This window comes from Elephas maximus, chromosome 7 (assembly GCF_024166365.1).
Source record: "Elephas maximus indicus isolate mEleMax1 chromosome 7, mEleMax1 primary haplotype, whole genome shotgun sequence".
NCBI classification, from domain to species: domain Eukaryota; kingdom Metazoa; phylum Chordata; class Mammalia; order Proboscidea; family Elephantidae; genus Elephas; species Elephas maximus.
Window position 1 is genome coordinate 133,235,391 of NC_064825.1, and position 16,563 is coordinate 133,251,953.

A 16,563-nucleotide genomic window follows, 5' to 3' on the forward strand; every position below is an offset into this window, starting at 1 on the left:
TTAACTTAAAACGAGGTGTATATTTCAGTACTGCAGAATCTTTAAGTGCCCATTGGTCCAGGAGGGTGAACGATTCTGTTTTTAACACCCTGGGTATATTCAGGATAGATACATTGCCTTTTTATCTTCCCCCTTCCCTGTGCTAATAAGTTTAGCAGTTTACAGTTGCATTTCTTTTCAAAAGAAGTTTTGCTTTCTTTACTTATTTCTCTGAAGTAGGATGTTTTACTCTCATATTCTGCTCTTTGGTTTTAGCTAATGATCCTTAAAGAACAGAATAATCAGAAAAAAACCCTGACAGATGGGATGCTCGACATAAACCATGAACAAGAAAACACACCAAGCACGAATGGAAAGGCAAGTCAAGTCCTCAGGTCTTCTCCTTTGCTAGTCTGCAGTACGTGGGTAGGACTGTCTGGGAACCTGTTGACCAAGCACCTGCTTAAACTTGAGCCGCCCTGAAAACTGCATAATCCAAGCGTTTGCTTAGATTGACGTTGATTTGACCTGTCTCACTGAAGCGTTTTGTGTCCTAGCTCAGCAAACAAGGCTAGCTAAGGCTTTTTGTTTCCAGCAGAGGTCTTCGGACGGCTCTCTGAGCCACGAGGATGACCTGGCTACGGTGGTGGAGCTACAAGAGATCATAGACAAGCAGTCCCGAGAGCAGAGCCAGATGAAGGAGCGCCTGGCTGCCCTCTCCAGCCACGTCACTGAGCTGGAGGAAGACCTCGACACCGCCAGGAAGGACCTTATCAAGTCCGAGGAAGTGAACACAAAGCTGCAGAGAGATGTCCGCGAAGTGAGTGCTCACGGGAACGGCAGTGTTGTTGGCGTGAAGCTGATCACTCGGGCTGTTAGGTTAATGGATGCTTCTGGTCCATATTGCCCCCACTTTCTCAGTTACTTTCAGCCTTTGGACTGTCGTGTAAGTAATAGAGAAACAAGTCGGTGCTCGGAGATTGTAACAGGCTACCCGTTTTGTGGTAAAACACCCTTTTACCCCAAAGCTACTGCAGTGGAGGAGCGATGCTCCAGCTGGCCCACCGGCCGCGGTGGGACGGGTGTGAAGTTGACCTTCCCACCTGTGCTGCACTGGCGTTGTCTCACGCCCTGGGTGGGGGATTCCTGGCTGTCGGATTCCTGGCTGTCAGACATGTCTGCTCATCTTTGTGAACGCTAGGCTAATTTATTCTTCATTACGTTCAGATCTCCTTCTGATTCAAACCTACAAGTCAGGGTCCACTCAGAGTGCTGCGAGGGTGGTCTGCAGACGGTGTTAGGGGGCCTGACTGGTGGTCTTCTAGGATTCTGACATTCTCCTCCTCCAGGGCTATACGGTACTGAGCACCAGTGTTCAGACGAACAACAGGAGTGTAGAATGTGCTCACACCTGAGTAGATACGATCATGCCGTACGAACGTGTACCCTCGTGTACAGAAATACACTCATTCCTGGCAAACATTCCTGCATTCAGAATGCTTTATGAGAAACTAATGGTCACTGTAAAAGCAGAGGTGGGCTGGTACATTCTCCTGCGACTCGTCCTGCTCCACCTGCCTTTTGTCCCCTTGCGAGGCCCTCTCAGACTTCAGCGTGTGCAGAGCAGGCTCACTCAGTCTGTCAGCTTAGTGTGAGTAATTTTGTGTAAGAGCTCAGGATAGAAAAATACTGGTGTATTTCATCTAACTCTTAAGTTTTGCTGTTCTTTGGAAACAGTAGGAGATTGCATGATAGAGTTTAATATGCAGAGAATTTTGGAATTCTTCTTTTAAAATCTGTCATTTTTAATGGTAAGGCTTTTGCTACCATTAGTCATTTAGTAAACAGGTAAGGACCTTAAAACAGCGAGTTTCGGGGACGAGGGACAGGGATTGTCCTAGGGAGAAGTTCTGGTCTTGGTCTGAATGCTTGATACTGGGTAATATGATTTTGCTACAGAATTAGACTGTAGGCAGTTGCTTTCAGTTAATTAAATGTTGACTTCTGTTTACATTTGTTAATGTGCTTGGATTTTGGGGTGCTTGTATGAGATCTCATCCAGCTTTACTACGGTGGTGTCTCAGTGTCGTAGCCATGCAGAGGCCTCGCTCTGTCCTGTCTCGGGCATCTTGTCATTGCCCTTTTGTCGTGTTGTATAGAAGGGACACGCTTGGTAAGTGGAGGGGCCGGAGGACTCTTTGCTAATGGGCTAGGTGAATGTTCATGGCAGTTGAGGTGGGGACATTTGTATTGACGTTTGAGAAAATTGAGGATGACATTTGATTTGAAAATTAGGATTTAGCCTTTTTTTCCCCTCATAATAAGTATATTAACGCATTAAATATTAGCAACCTTTTTTTTTTTTTCTTCATTTCTCTGAAATACCTAACTTAGGCCATGGCCCAAAAGGAAGACATGGAGGAGAGAATCACTACTCTTGAAAAACGCTACCTCGCCGCACAGCGTGAAGCTACATCTGTGCACGACCTCAACGATAAACTTGAAAATGAGATTGCAAATAAAGACTCTATGCATCGACAGGTAGGGCTTTATGCAGTGCTGTCTGGTGTTGATTAATGAATTACTAATGAAGTTAAAGACTTTGTTCCTGACTTTCACTGGGAAATCAAGTCCAAATGTAATGTTTGTTTGACTTGAATATTACGTTTAAGAAGTGTGAGTTGCCTCTCGTTACCAGTGTTGACCATGTAGGATCTGATGGAACCACTCTGTGGCACAGCAAAGGAGCCCTGGTGGTGCACTGGTTAAAGCGCTTGAGTGCTGACCGGAAGGTGGGCGTTTCGAACTCGCCAGCCGCTCCACGGGAGAGAGACGGGGCGGTCTGCTTCTGCACAGACTTGCAGCCTTGGTAAACCTGTGGGATGGTTCTACTCTGTCCTGCAGGGTTGCTAGGAGTTGGCGTCGACTCGAAGGCATTGGGTTTGGTTTTTTGGATGGAGCTGCAGTGAGATCTGGTGGCAGAGTGGTTAAGCACTCGGCTGCAAACTGAAAGGTCAGTAGTTCGAACCCACCAGCTGCTTGCTCCACAGGAGAAAGATGTTGTTGCCTGTTCCTGTAAAGATTCCAACCTAGGAAACCCTATGGGGCAGTTCTACTCTGTCACTGGGTTGCTTTCGAAATGGATTCACGGCAGTGGGTTTGATGGGGCTGCACTCCTGGATTTGTTTCCTTATTGTCGTCGTTTTAATCGAAAGTTCATCAGTCTCCTGTTAGCATTTTTACCAGAGGGTGGGTAGGAGCTGAGCGTGGCAGAAACCTCAGGGCGGTTTGGCTGCTTGTTGGTAACCGGGGAACGTGCGGTAGATGCCGATGCCAAGGTGAAACCTGGCATAGGAGCCTGCACCTCCTGCGGCTCGGCCAGCCACACTCGCTCCTGTTTCTGCGCCGTGTCAGACACCACGAGTCAGCCAAGGAAACCTCAGTCCGGCTTCTGAAAATGAAGCGAGCTCGCGATTTTGTAAGGTGTGTTATTTGACAAAAAAATAAGATATTAGGCAGCTATTAAAAATGATACTGTATGATATTTAATAATGTGTAAGATGTTCACTTTTTTTTTTTTTTAAGATGTTCACACTAAAAATGACCTTAAGAGGCAGATTACAAAATAAAGGTAGCCCCCAATTTACAATGTGGTTTTGTTCTGACGGCTGCTCCGTCATAAGTTGGTTCTGATGTAAGTTGAATACTACTTTTTTTTTTTTTTTAACGTTTTCATCATTGCTGCTTTTTGTTATCAGTGTCTTTATAAACCCAATCTTTATCCGTCTTTTGGGGTTGGAAACATTACGTCAGGGAATGGAAACGTCATCAAATTACGTGATGCAGCGTTGCATGTAGTACGTGTTATTAACAAGATGTAAACGAAAAAAACGACAACTGCAAGTGCGGTGTGTGGTTCATTGTAACGCCAGTGTGTCCCAAGTCAGGGACTACTGTGATGTACTTTTTTGAGAGTTTTAAGCATAGTTTATATTGTATATATGCGCACATAGAGGTACTTGCACACAGAAAAAAGAGAAACACTATGTATAGTTAAATGTTAACCTCTCAGGAGCCTGAAGCTACAGGTGGCTTTTTTAACCTTTTTTTTTTTAAACTCTGTTTTTGATATTTTCTGCATAGCAATGTTGGTTTAGAGTAAGAGGGGTTTTAAAAAGAATAATACATATTTTTTTCACTAGGCGTTCTGTAGAACGATCTGTATTTGAGCGGAGATGAGCAGTCCTTTGCGCTCAGTGCACGTGGCCGACTGCTGCAGGCAGGGTCGTCCTCAGGCAGCAAGTCTGAAGAAGGGTCAGCCCTGCACCCGTCGTCCCTAACTTGCCTGTAAGGATGAATGAGCCTCAGCGGAAAACTAGATTTCCATAGTGCACAGGAGCCTTTATTCATAAAAAGGAGCTCCTGTTAAGACATTCAGGAAAAGCAGGTACTTCGGCGAAAGGTGTTTTTGCACGTGCAGTGGAGCCCATGAAGGTTGGTCTGTCCTAGCAGACAGAAAAGGTTTACCCTGAAGCAGCTACCAAAGCAGGAGTGTTCCAGCATAGCTGATTTGATACATGTCTGCATTTACGTTTTGCTTCCATTTGTGAAACACTTAGTAAGGAGCTGGGGGCTTTGCTGCAGCGTGATGCGTTGCTTTCACTCCGCAGACCGAGGACAAGAACCGGCAGTTACAAGAGCGCCTGGAGCTGGCTGAGCAAAAGCTGCAGCAGACTCTGCGGAAAGCCGAGACCCTCCCGGAGGTGGAGGCGGAGCTGGCCCAGAGGGTGGCCGCGCTGTCCAAGGTGGCGTCCTGGGTTTACTTCCTGGTCGGATGTGGGGACCTTGACACCTGGCTGTGACTTGTCCATGCTCTGTGTCATCATTGCTCTCACGTCAGTGCACCTGTATCCACGCGATAGCACAGATGTGTTTGTAGTGGTCCTTTGCATGGGCGTGGGCAAGGCACAGCCCTGCCCTCAGAGTTCTCCCCATCCCTGGGGGAGGCAAGCAGGCCAGCGGGCAGCTTCTCTGTGCTGGAGTGGGTTCCTAGGTGGGGCAGCCACACCGCAAGCTCTGAAAGCACAGAGCAGGGCAGGCAGCCCAAGCTTCCTGGGTGTCAGAAAGGCTTCTGGTGAGACGGCCTAAGCCCTGCAGTGCCAGTGCACACCAGCCAGGCAGAGGGTTCAGGGGCATGTCTGGGCGAGGGCGTGGCACAAACAAGGCCTGCAGGGAAGAAGGCACCTGTAAGTGGTCTTGTCTTGCCTGGCTAGGGCCTGGTGAGCCCTGCCAAGGGAGCCAGTGAGCCAAGGGACCAGAGAGAACAAGGCTCCTGGTGGTGAAGGTGGATGTGGGTCTCTCGATGGTATCAAGTGCTGCACAGGCCACTCCTTAGAGCAAGCTCCTTGCTAACAGCTACAACAGAGCCTTTCCTCTACCTCTGTGATCTGCTTTTAAAGTCTTGGTTTCTTTCTCCCCGTTATCTTTCCTGCCCCCTGTCGGCTTTGTAGTCTGACCTTTTGTCTTCTGGGAGCTCTGCTGCCAAGGAAGCTAAACTGTTGGAACTTACTTCCAAGCTTAGGAAGGTAGAATTTGTACCTCGGTCCTTACTTGTGCTTGCTGCTTTCTGCTTTCCATGCTGACTAACCACCAGCAGTCCAAGGAGGGGGAAATGTGAATCCATTGAGACTTGCCCTGGGGGCGGGGTGAAAGGCACATGTTTCTCTCACAGTTGTAGTCACCAGCACCAGCCATGGGTCAGAGCACCAGCATGAGGGGTAATGGCTTCGCAGTTTAGCACATGAGACCAGCTAGGATGTGGCACTAGACGTGAGCAGATGCTGTCCGTTCAATGCTATGGAGAAGTAGTTCATGCCGAGCATGGTACGCTTGCTGCTACTGCAGTAGGATGCCGCGTGTCGTCAGCAAAGTCCACTCAGCTCACACTCACACTCACCTCGGCTCTCGCTGGCAGGCTGAAGAGAGACACGGCAACATTGAAGAGCGGTTGCGGCAGATGGAGGTGCAGTTGGAGGAAAAGAACCAAGAACTGCAGCGGGTATGTGTTCTGCCAGCGTGGGTGAGGGAGCGCCGAGCTCAGTCTGGGGGCCACTTGGCCCCTCTCCTGCCCCCCACACCTGACTCGGATGTTGCCCTCCATCTCGAGTCCTGCTGGGTGCGTTTAGTCCGTGGGGTCGCCTGTCAGCTCTCCACTGCTGATGACGTCCTGCAGCTGTATGCCGTCAGCTGTGTCAGCGTTGGCAGCAGCAGACCGTGCGGCCCGGGGCCTGGGACCCATGAGTCGGGTGAAGCTTCTCGCTGATCTAACTAGCCTGTCAGGAAATGTCCTAGGTACAAGTGGGGCCTTCGGGGTCACCCTAATACTCGTGGTTCCTGAAATTTGGAGTACAGTCTGTCCTCCCAGTTGAGTGGTCCCCTTGCTTAGGACGTGGCTCTAAAGTCCCAAATCTAGGTCATAGGCCTGACCTCTCTCCCAAAATAACAAATTGTTACCCTGAATGTAAAGGTACATGTGTGGACTGATGTCCCTGAGCACAAGGAGAAGTGTGACTGAGTGACACAGAGCACTGAGACGGCCTGATGGTGGGGGCTTTCGTCAGTTGGATCCTGAGAGGGTTTTCCCTGAAAGAGTTGGACGTTGTCAGTCTGGAACACCCAGGGGAAACAGAGGCATAGCTAAAAGCAGTGCCAGGTCCAGCTGGCACCAAGCCTGGTGCTCTGGGTGGTTCCTCTTTACCACGTGGGCGGAGAGCGAAAGCAGGTAGCACCTAAGGGTAGAGCCCTTGTATCCCCCATTAGCCAGCTTCCTGGCACGAACGCAAGGCCAACAGAAAGCTACACTCTTGGCCACGAGCTGCAGAGAATGAAATCTGAGCTCCGTGAAATGAAGATACTGACTTCCGTTAAGAGATTCCACACTAGGGAATCCTCCCTCCCAACACTCCTTAACTGGAGAATTATATTTTTATTTATTATGGGGATATGCTTCCTTACTTTCACAACAGTTGATGGAGTTTTGAAGATCAAGTGTTGCAGTAAGGTTAATGTTTATAACTAAGGCAATTAAACATGAACGTTTTTTTGCTTGAAAAATGTTCAGATCCTAATGGAAAATAAGCATGATTTTCTAAAGAAGGAGGAGTGTCTTGTATATGCCGTGATTGGGTCCATTTAGCTTATGTTAGGCATTACTATGAGTGCTTTACATTTAATCCTCACAGTGCCCTTACATGGAAAATGTGGGTACCCCATTCTACAGATGAGGAAACCGAAGGCAGAGGGGTTGAGTCAGAGGCTCAGATCACTGCGTGCACTGCCCTCTGCCTCGGGGCACTGCTGAGCCCTGCAGACTCCCTCAGGGAGTGAGGGCAGGGAGAGTCCTGAACAGAGATTCCCAGAGGTCTGCTGCCTACCAGCACGTCCTGTTCTTTCCAGGCCTCACTTGCGTTGGTTCAGGATGTAAGGCCAAAAAAAAGTTTTCAAATCGTGACATTGATACAGTTCTATGGAAGTTGTCAAAATTGAAATGGAATGCTTAAAGATCAATATCCTAGGCATTACTGAGCTGAAATGTACTGGTATTGGCCATTTTGAACCAGACAATCATATGGTCTGCTATACCAGGAATGACAAATTTGGAAGGGAACGGCTTCACGTTCATTGTCAAAAAGAACATTTCAAGATCTGTCCTGAAGTACAACGGCAGTAGGTTAGGTAGGTCCTGAAGTACAACGCTGTCGGTGTTAGGAGAATATCCACATTCCTACAAGGAAGAACAGTTAATACAACTATTGTTCAAATTTGCACACCAACCACTAATGCCAAAGATGAGGAAATTGAAGATTTTTACCAACTTCTGCAGTCTGAAATTGATCGAACGTGCAATCAAGATGCATTGGTAATTACTGGTAATTGGAATGTGAAACAAAGTTGGAAACAGAGAAGAATCCATAGTTGGAAAATAGGGCCTTGGTGGATAGAAATGATGCTAGAGGTCAGATGATAGAATTTTGCAAGACCAACGACTTCTTCATTGCAAATACCGTTTTTTAACAACACAGTGACTATACACGTTCACCTCCCCAGATGAAATACACAGGAATGACAATGGAGAGGCTTCGTATCATGTCAGAACAAGGCCAGGGGCCGACTGCAGAACAGACCATCAGTTGCTTACATGCAAGTTCAAGTTGAAGCTGAAGAAAATTAAAACAAGTCAACGAGAGCCAAAGTGCAACCTTGAGTATATCCAATCTGAATTAAGAGAGTCTCGAGAGTAGATTTAATGCATTGAACACTACCGACCGAAGACCGGAAGAATTGTGGGATGACATCAAGGACATCACACCTGAAGAAAGCAAAAGGTCGTTAAGAAGACAGGAAAGAAAGAAAAGACCAAAATGGATGTCAGAAGAGACTGAAACTTGCTCTTGAACGTAGAGTAGCTAAAGTGAACAGAAAACAATGGAGTAAAAGAGCTGAACAGATTTCAGAGGGCGGCTCAGAAGGACAAAGTAAAGTACTATTATGACATAAATGTGCAAAGACCTGGAGTTAGAAAACCAAAAGGGAAGAACACACTTGGCATTTCTCAAGCTGAACAAACGGACAAAGAAATTCAGGCTTCAAGTTGCAGTATTGAAGGATTCTATGGGCAAAATGCTGAACAACACAGGAAGCATAAAAAGAAGGTGGAAGGAATACTCAAGTCACTGTATCAAAAAGAATTGATCAACATTCATTTCAGGAGGTATCATTTGATCAAGAACTGATGGCATATATGCACACCCATGTTCGTTGCAGCACGATAGCAAAAAGATAGAAACAACCCAGGTGCCCATCAGTGGACGAATGGATGAACAAATTATGGTACACACACACAATGAAATACTATGCAACAATAAAGAACAATGACAAATCCACGAAACATCTCACCACATGGATGAATCTGGAGGGCATTACACTGAGTGAAAGCAGTCAGTGGCAAAAACACAAATATTGTATGAGTCCACTATTATAAGGACTCAATAAAAGGTTTAAACACAGAAGAAAACATTCTTTGGTGGTTAAAAAGGTGGAGAGGGAGGAAAAGGGGAATTCACTAACTAGGTAGTAGACAAGAATTATCTTAGGTGAAAGAAAGGACAACACATAGTATGGGGGAAGTCAGTACAACTGGTCTAAACCGAAAGCTAAGAAGTTCCCTGAAACAACCAAACTCTTCCAGGAACAAACAGAGTAGCAGGGGCGGGGGTCTGGGACCATGATTTCGGGGGACATCTAGGTCAATTGGCATAACAAAGTTTATTAAGAAAATGTTCTCCATCCCACTTTGGTGAGTGGCATCGGGGGTCTTAAAAGCTGTTAGCAAGTGGCTCTCTAAGATGCATCAATTGGCCCCAACCCATCCAGAGCAAAGGAGAATGAAGAACACCAAAGAGATCAAAGGGCCACATAAACCAGAGACTCCATCAGCCTGAGCCCAGAAGAACTAGATGGTGCCTGGCTACCACCAATACCGCCCTGACAGGGAACACAACAGAGAGTCCCTGATGGAGCAGGAGAAAAGTGGGGTACAGAACTCAAATTCACATAGAAAGACCAGACTTAATGGTCTGACTGAGACTAGAGGAACTCTAGAAGCCATGGCTCCCAGATACTCTGTTATCCCAGAACTAAAACCATTCCCAAAGCCTACTCTTCATACAAATATTAGACTGGACTATAAAACATAAAATAATACCCACGAAGAGTGTACAGTCAGATACACAAGACCAAATGGGCGGCTCCTGTCCAGAGGCAGGATGAGAAGGCAGGAAGGGACAGAAACTGGTTGAATGGACACAAGAAACCCGGGTTGGAAAGGGGGAGTGTGCTGTCACGTTATAGGGATTGCAACTAGGGTCACATAACAATATGCGTATAAATTTTTGTATTTGAAATTAACTTGAGCTGTAAACTTAAAGCAAAATTTAAAAAATAGAAACCCTGATGGTATTGAAGGAAGAAGTCCAGGCTGCACCGAAGGCATTGGTGAAAAACAAGGCTCCAGGAATTGACGGAATACCAGTTGCGATGTTTCAACAAATGGATGCAGTCCTGGAAGTGCTTACTCATCTATGCCAAGAAATTTGGAAGACAGCTACCTGGCCAACCGACTGGAAGAGATCCATATTTGTGCCCATTCTAAAGAAAGGTGATCCCACTGAATGCAGAAATTCTCGAACAATACCATTCATGTCGCACACAAGTCAAATTTTGTTGTAGATCATCCAAAAGCAGCTGCAGTGGTACATCCACAGGGAACTGCCAGAAATTCAGGCCGGATTCAGAAGAGGATGTGGAATGAGGGATGTCATTGCTGATGTCAGGTGGATCCTGGCTGAAAGCAGAGAACACCAGAAGGATGTTTACTGTGTTTTATCGACTATATAAAGGCATTCGACTGTGTGGATCATAACGAGTTATGGATAACATTGCAAAGAATGGGCATTCCAGAACACTTAATTGTGCTCATGAGGAAACTTTACATAGACCAACATGTAGTCTTTCATACAGAATAAGGACACACTGCCTGATTTAAAATCAGGAAAACTATGCGCCAGGGTTGTATCCTTTCACCATATCTATTCAATCTGTATGCTGAGCAAATGATCTGAGAAGCTATACTGTCTGAAGATGAACGGGGCGTCAGGATTGGAGGAAGACTCATTAACAACCTGCGTTATGCAGATGACACAACCTTGCTTGCTGAAAGTGAAGAGGACTTGAAGCTTTTACTGATGAAGATCAAAGACCACAGCCTTTAATATGGATTACACCTCAACATAAAGACAACAAAAATCCTTACAGCCGGACCAATAAGCAATATCGTGATAAATGGAGAAAAGATTGAAGTGGTCAAGGATTTCATTTTACCTGATGCACAATCAACACCCAGGAAGCAGCGGTCAAGAAATCAAACAACGCATTGCATTGGGCAAACCAGCTGCAAAGGACCTATTTAAAGTGTTAAAAGCAAAGATGTCACTTTGAGGACTAGGGTGCACCTGACCCAAGCCATGGTATTTTCAGTCGCCTCATATGCGTGTGAAAGCTGGACAATGAATAAGGAAGACCTAAGAAGAACTGATGATGTTAGAGAAGAATGTTGAATATACCGTGGACTGCCAGAAGAAGGAGCAAATCTGTCTTGGAAAGAAGTACAGCCAGAATGCTCCTTAGAAGCGATGATGGCAAGACTTTGTCTTCTGTAGTTTGGACATATTATCGTGACAGCCCAGTCCCTGGAGAAAGGCATCATGGTTGGTAAAGTAGAGGGTCAAGAAAAAAGTAGAAGTCCCTCAACGACATGAACTGACACAGTGGCTGCAACAATGGGCTCAAACAGAGCAATGATTTCAAGGATGTGGCACAGGACCGGGCAGGGTTTCGTTCTGTGGTACATAGGGTCGCTGGGAGTCGGAACCGACTCGGCGGCACTTGGCAACAATAACATCAAAATGCGGACATGTCAACTTTGTTGTTGTTATATTTTCAGTTACTTGGGGCAATTTATAATTTTTACACATAACTCTTCATTAAAATAGATTCAAGCTATGCAGGGTGCAAAGGAAAATACAGGTAAGTCTTCCTATCTCCAGTGATTGTTTTTGCCTGTGGAATGAGCAATGGTCTATGATTATTATTGTTATTGTAACTTTAATGAGATATAATTTGGATACCATACAATTCACTCATTTAAAATGTACAATTTAATACTTTTTAGTATATTCACAGATCCACTAATCTTTTGTTGTTGTTAGGTGCCATCGAGTCAGTTCCGACTCATAGCGACCCTATGTACAACAGAACGAAACACTGCCCGGTCCTGCGCCATCCTTAAAATCGTTGTTATGCTTGAGCTCATTGTTGCAGCCACTGTGTCAATCCACCTCATTGAGGGTCTTCCTCTTTTCCGCTGACCCTGTACTCTGCCAAGCATGATGTCCTTCTCCAGAGACTGATCCCTCCTGACAACATGGCCAAAGTATGTAAGACACAGTCTCGCCATCCTTGCCTCTAAGGAGCATTCTGGCCGCACTTCTTCCAAGATAGATTTGTTCGTTCTTTTGGCAGTCCATGGAATATTCAATATTCTTTGCCAACACCACAATTCAAAAGCGTCAGCTCTTCTTCGGTCTTCCTTATTCATTGTCCAGCTTTCACATGCATATGATGTGATTGAAAATACCATGGCTTGGGTCAGGCGCCCCTTAGTCTTCAGGGTGACATCTTTGCTCTTCAACACTTTGAAGAGGTCATTTGCAGCAGATTTGCCCAATGCAATGCGTCTTTTGATTTCTTGACTGCTGCTTCCATGGCTGTTGATTGTGGATTCAAGTAAAATGAAATCCTTGACAACTTCAATCTTTTCTCTGTTTATCATGATGTTGCTTATTGGTCCAGTTGTGAGGATTTTTGTTTTCTTCATGTTGAGGTATAATCCATACGGAAGGCTGTGGTCTCTGATCTTCATTAGTAAGTGCTTCAAGTCCTCTTCACTTTCAGCAAGCAAGGTTGTGTCATCTGCATAATACAGGTTGTTAATGAGTCTTTCTCCAATCCTGATGCCCTGTTCTTCTTCATATAGTCCAGCTTCCCGTATTATTTGCTCAGCGTACAGATTAAATAGGTATGCTGAAAGAATACAACCCTGACACACACTTTTCCTGACTTTAAACCAATCAGGATCCCCTTGTTCTGTCCGAACAACTGCCTCTTCATCTATGTAAAGGTTCCTTATGAGCACAATTAAGTGTTCTGGAATTCCCATTCTTCACAGTGTTATCCATAGTTTGTTATGATCCACACCTAATCTTTTGAAAACTCATTTTTTTAAATCTTTTGTAAAGTAAGTTTTTTCTCCTGAGTGTAGACTGCAGCTTTTCTATACACGGGAAGTTCCTCTACCAATGTGCAGGTGAGCTGGCTGCTCGAACACACGGGGCCGTGCAGGTGGACTTGCTATCTGAGGCCATGATATTTCATGGGTGTGACATCGCCGAGGCCCCACACGTGTGTGGCTTAACAGGAGCATCGGGGTCTTCTCATCGTGTGACCCCTGGAAGACTGGTGTCTGTGTTTCCCTCCGTCCCTGAATCATCCCTGGGAATCATGCAGAAGTCCCGCCAGAGATGACAGTGGGACAGGAAACCTGCCGGGGAGTGAGGGCAGATTTGTAGCTCACAGAGCTGCTCCTTTGTACTCCAGAACAGTGATCCCGCACTTACTTTGTAAGTTTTCTGTTCTCTTGTTTTAGGCAAGACAAAGAGAGAAAATGAATGAAGAACACAATAAACGTTTATCAGACACTGTTGACAAGCTTCTTTCAGAATCTAATGAGAGGCTCCAACTTCATCTTAAGGAGAGGATGGCCGCCCTGGAAGACAAGGTAGGTTGTGGCACACACACGTCAGGACAGCTGCCTCTGCAGAGAGCACTCTGCAAGCTCCTCAGAGAAGCTCAGAACTGTCAGGAAAGCAGGAAAGCAGCCACAGGCAATATGTAAATGAACGGGCGTGGCTGTGTTCCAGGAATATTTACAGCAACAGGCAGTGGGCCTGACTTGGCCAGCAGGCCCTAGTTCGGCAACCCCTGTGCAAGAACTTTTTTTTAGCCCGATCCCTGCCCCTTCGTTGCTCTTCCACTGGAAGTTAATCTCAGTCCCGTTTGGAAACATAGCTCTATAGCAGTGAGTGGAATAAGGAGGATTTAGTCAGCCAAAAACAAGTATTCTCCTGTCTACTTCCTTCTCTTTCGTTTGGTTTGGGAAAATTCTAGACCTGGCTTGTACTGCTCCCACCATGGAAATACTTTAGCCAGAAGCAGAGTGAGGACTGCCCTAGAACCCATGTCAGAGAAGCAGTAATGGGCCGCCGTCATATTTGGACTTGGCAGAGTCTCCTGTAACCACACCGGCATCTCTGGAGAGGAGGCTTGGAGACCGTCCCGAGACTGGCATTGGGTTGGGGTCATGGTGGTTTGAGAGAAACCAGTGATCACCACTGACTACGATATGTTTCACTTAGCACAAAACCCCGCAGAAATGCATTATAGGACACCAGTACTGGGCAGTAATGGCTCTGACTTCCGTCCTCATTCACCCTCAGAGTTGGAATACTTACGTTAGATGTGAATTAGACATTGAAGCTTCATTTTAGGCTTCCAGATCACCAATGAACTGCAAAACCTAAAAGTGAAACCAGTTCACTTGATTAAATAGCTTTTCACCATGAGTGTGGCATACCTCATTTAGAAAATTTACTCACTGAAGAAGTTATTTGCATATGGACAAGAAAAATTATTAAATGTTGTTACTGTCTCGTCACTCCGTGATTGTGGCCCTGCTCATTAATTAGCTCGTAGGACCCGTTCCTTTTCCCAGGTCCTTTTTAAAAAACAAAAACCAGCAATGTAAGTATACTGTACTACGTGGAGCGTTTTAAAGAATCAACACTAAATTAGTGTATCTTTTTCAGAATTCTCTATTACGGGAAGTTGAAAATGCAAAAAAGCAGTTAGAAGAAACACAACATGATAAGGTACTTAAATCTCTAGTTCCTCTAGAAATCCGGTAAGAGCTGGGTTGACCTGCGTTTGTCATAATTTCTTGGGCTCTTTGGCGGAGGTGGAGTTAAACTTGACGTCTCTCGTAGTCTGCTGGCGTAATGTTTTTAGCAGCCCTAGATTTGTACGTGGGATCATTTATTTCGGATGTGTTGTGAGACCGGCAGTGTGTCTGGTTCAGGGCTCTGCGTCCTTCCTGGGCGCGTTGGCAGCGAAAACCTTGGCGTAAGCCTTTGATCTGGAGTGGTGCTGTCTAACAGACATGCAGGGTGGGCCGCCTGTGTCGTTTCCATTTCCTAGCAGCCATGTTTTAAAAGCATGAAAAGAAATGGGTGGAATTAATTGTATTTAACCCAGTGTATCCAAAATGTTATCATTACATCATGTAACTAATATAAAAAACTTACGAGCTGTGTTCCTTTTTCCCCTTCATAGTTGAGTTGTTGAACGCCACTGTATTTTTTCAGCTGTTGTGCGTCTCAGTTAGGACTGGCCCTACTTTACCGCTCAGTGGCCACGTGTGAGTGAGTGGTGACCGAAGGGGGCAGCACAGGTCTAGAAGGTTATTTGGTGACTTAAAAAACTTTTTGTGTTTCACTTGCTTGGCCGGGTACAGAAATGAGATCAGGCATGCAAAGGCCACACAGGTGAAAGCAGGTTTGATGTGAGACATTTTACAACAGTCAGGGAAACACAAATGGTAGATTTGGGTCTTGTTCACATACACATTCATCCACCCCAGAAATGTTCTATTCTCCTCTACAGAATTAGCAATTGTTGCTGGTTTGGTGGGTATCCTCCTACAAACCTGCCTGTGACTACGATATAGCCCTGTGTTCACTGTGGTTCACACAGTGAAGTCGCCAGCTGAGGGCTTATGTTGATTTTAGGACACTTGCAGAAACCGTTCCCAGAAGTAAAGTGTTTGGTATCGTAACTGCTAATGTAGCCTGTTACGGTTGATGAAAATAATGTGAAAACCTGACAGAGGTGGCTACAGTGTCTGTCATTTGCTGTCTTGTAGGATCAGCTCGTCCTAAGCATTGAAGCATTGAGGGCTGAACTAGACCAGATGAGGCTGAGAGGCGCTCCACTTCATCACGGGTATGGCGCTAACCAGTTAACAAGTGTGTTTCTAGCATCTACTCTGTGTCTGCAGGACCCTGTCCTTGTCATGGGTGACGTGACTGCATGTGGCTCGGGCCTGTCCTCGAGGAGTGTGTAGCTTAGGAGCAGTCAGAAGGGGAGAGTAAACGATCGTCCTAACGGTTTGAGCTGGCACCCCGGGAGGGTGCTTCCTCAGGTCTTGACAAAAGTCAAAAACCCGGGGGGAGGTGTGGAGGGAGGATGCTTGGAGGGTGGAGAATGGTTAGTTAATATTTGGGTCTATTTGAAGGACCAGCAAATGACGTCTGGATAGAACAGAGCCTGAGACAGCAGATGACACACTGCACATGGGTGACAGTCGCCCCTGTGGGATGGAGGAGAGAGCCGGGCAGTGACTGCACAGCTCGGTGCTGGGGAGCACCTTGACCTTCGTGGACTTAGTACAGGACTTGCAGGAGCCTCTGTAGGTCGATGATACCTGGTCCTTTAAGAATCTGTTGAAACATGAATTGGCTGATGTAGGAGTGGTCCACCTGGCCTAGGACTGAACCTAGTAAATGACAGCATGTGAAGCCCTGAGCCTCCTTAGTTTTTCTTACTCACATTATGGAGACAGCAATTCTCAGTAAGCTATTTAAAAAAAAAAAGGACTTTGTTTCTTTGTAGAAAAAGGTCATGATGTGAGAGTTAAACTTTAGCAGAAGTTGAAGTGGTTGACTGGTGACACTGGCCTCCTGGTTTAGGAGCCTACACAGATGTTTTTGCCTTTGTAGATCCAGGGTGTCTTGAAGGCCTGTGGCTGTCCATACTGAACCCACTTCTGAAAAACGAGAAATGGGTGAAGACACA

General features: G+C 45.9%; 1 protein-coding gene across 9 annotated transcripts in view; it reads left to right on the top strand.

The window, feature by feature from the left end:
- The window catches only part of PPFIA1 (PTPRF interacting protein alpha 1), a 128,771-nt gene that overhangs the window by 60,167 nt on the left and 52,041 nt on the right, over nucleotides 1–16,563 (top strand). For 5 of the 9 annotated variants that reach the window (XR_007518293.1, XR_007518294.1, XM_049892747.1 and 2 more), the window contains exons 6-13: nucleotides 256–357; nucleotides 575–799; nucleotides 2,374–2,520; nucleotides 4,650–4,784; nucleotides 5,954–6,037; nucleotides 13,301–13,432; nucleotides 14,520–14,582; nucleotides 15,632–15,711. Coding sequence is in view for 7 of the 9 variants with exons in the window: in XM_049892747.1 (XP_049748704.1) it covers nucleotides 256–357; nucleotides 575–799; nucleotides 2,374–2,520; nucleotides 4,650–4,784; nucleotides 5,954–6,037; nucleotides 13,301–13,432; nucleotides 14,520–14,582; nucleotides 15,632–15,711 (968 nt within the window). In the remaining 2 variants the exon portion in view is untranslated. Of the gene's footprint in view, nucleotides 1–255; nucleotides 358–574; nucleotides 800–2,373; nucleotides 2,521–4,649; nucleotides 4,785–5,489; nucleotides 5,565–5,953; nucleotides 6,038–13,300; nucleotides 13,433–14,519; nucleotides 14,583–15,631; nucleotides 15,712–16,563 lie in introns of all 9 variants that reach the window. The other 4 variants (XM_049892745.1, XM_049892748.1, XM_049892750.1 and 1 more) reach the window with 2 other exon arrangements.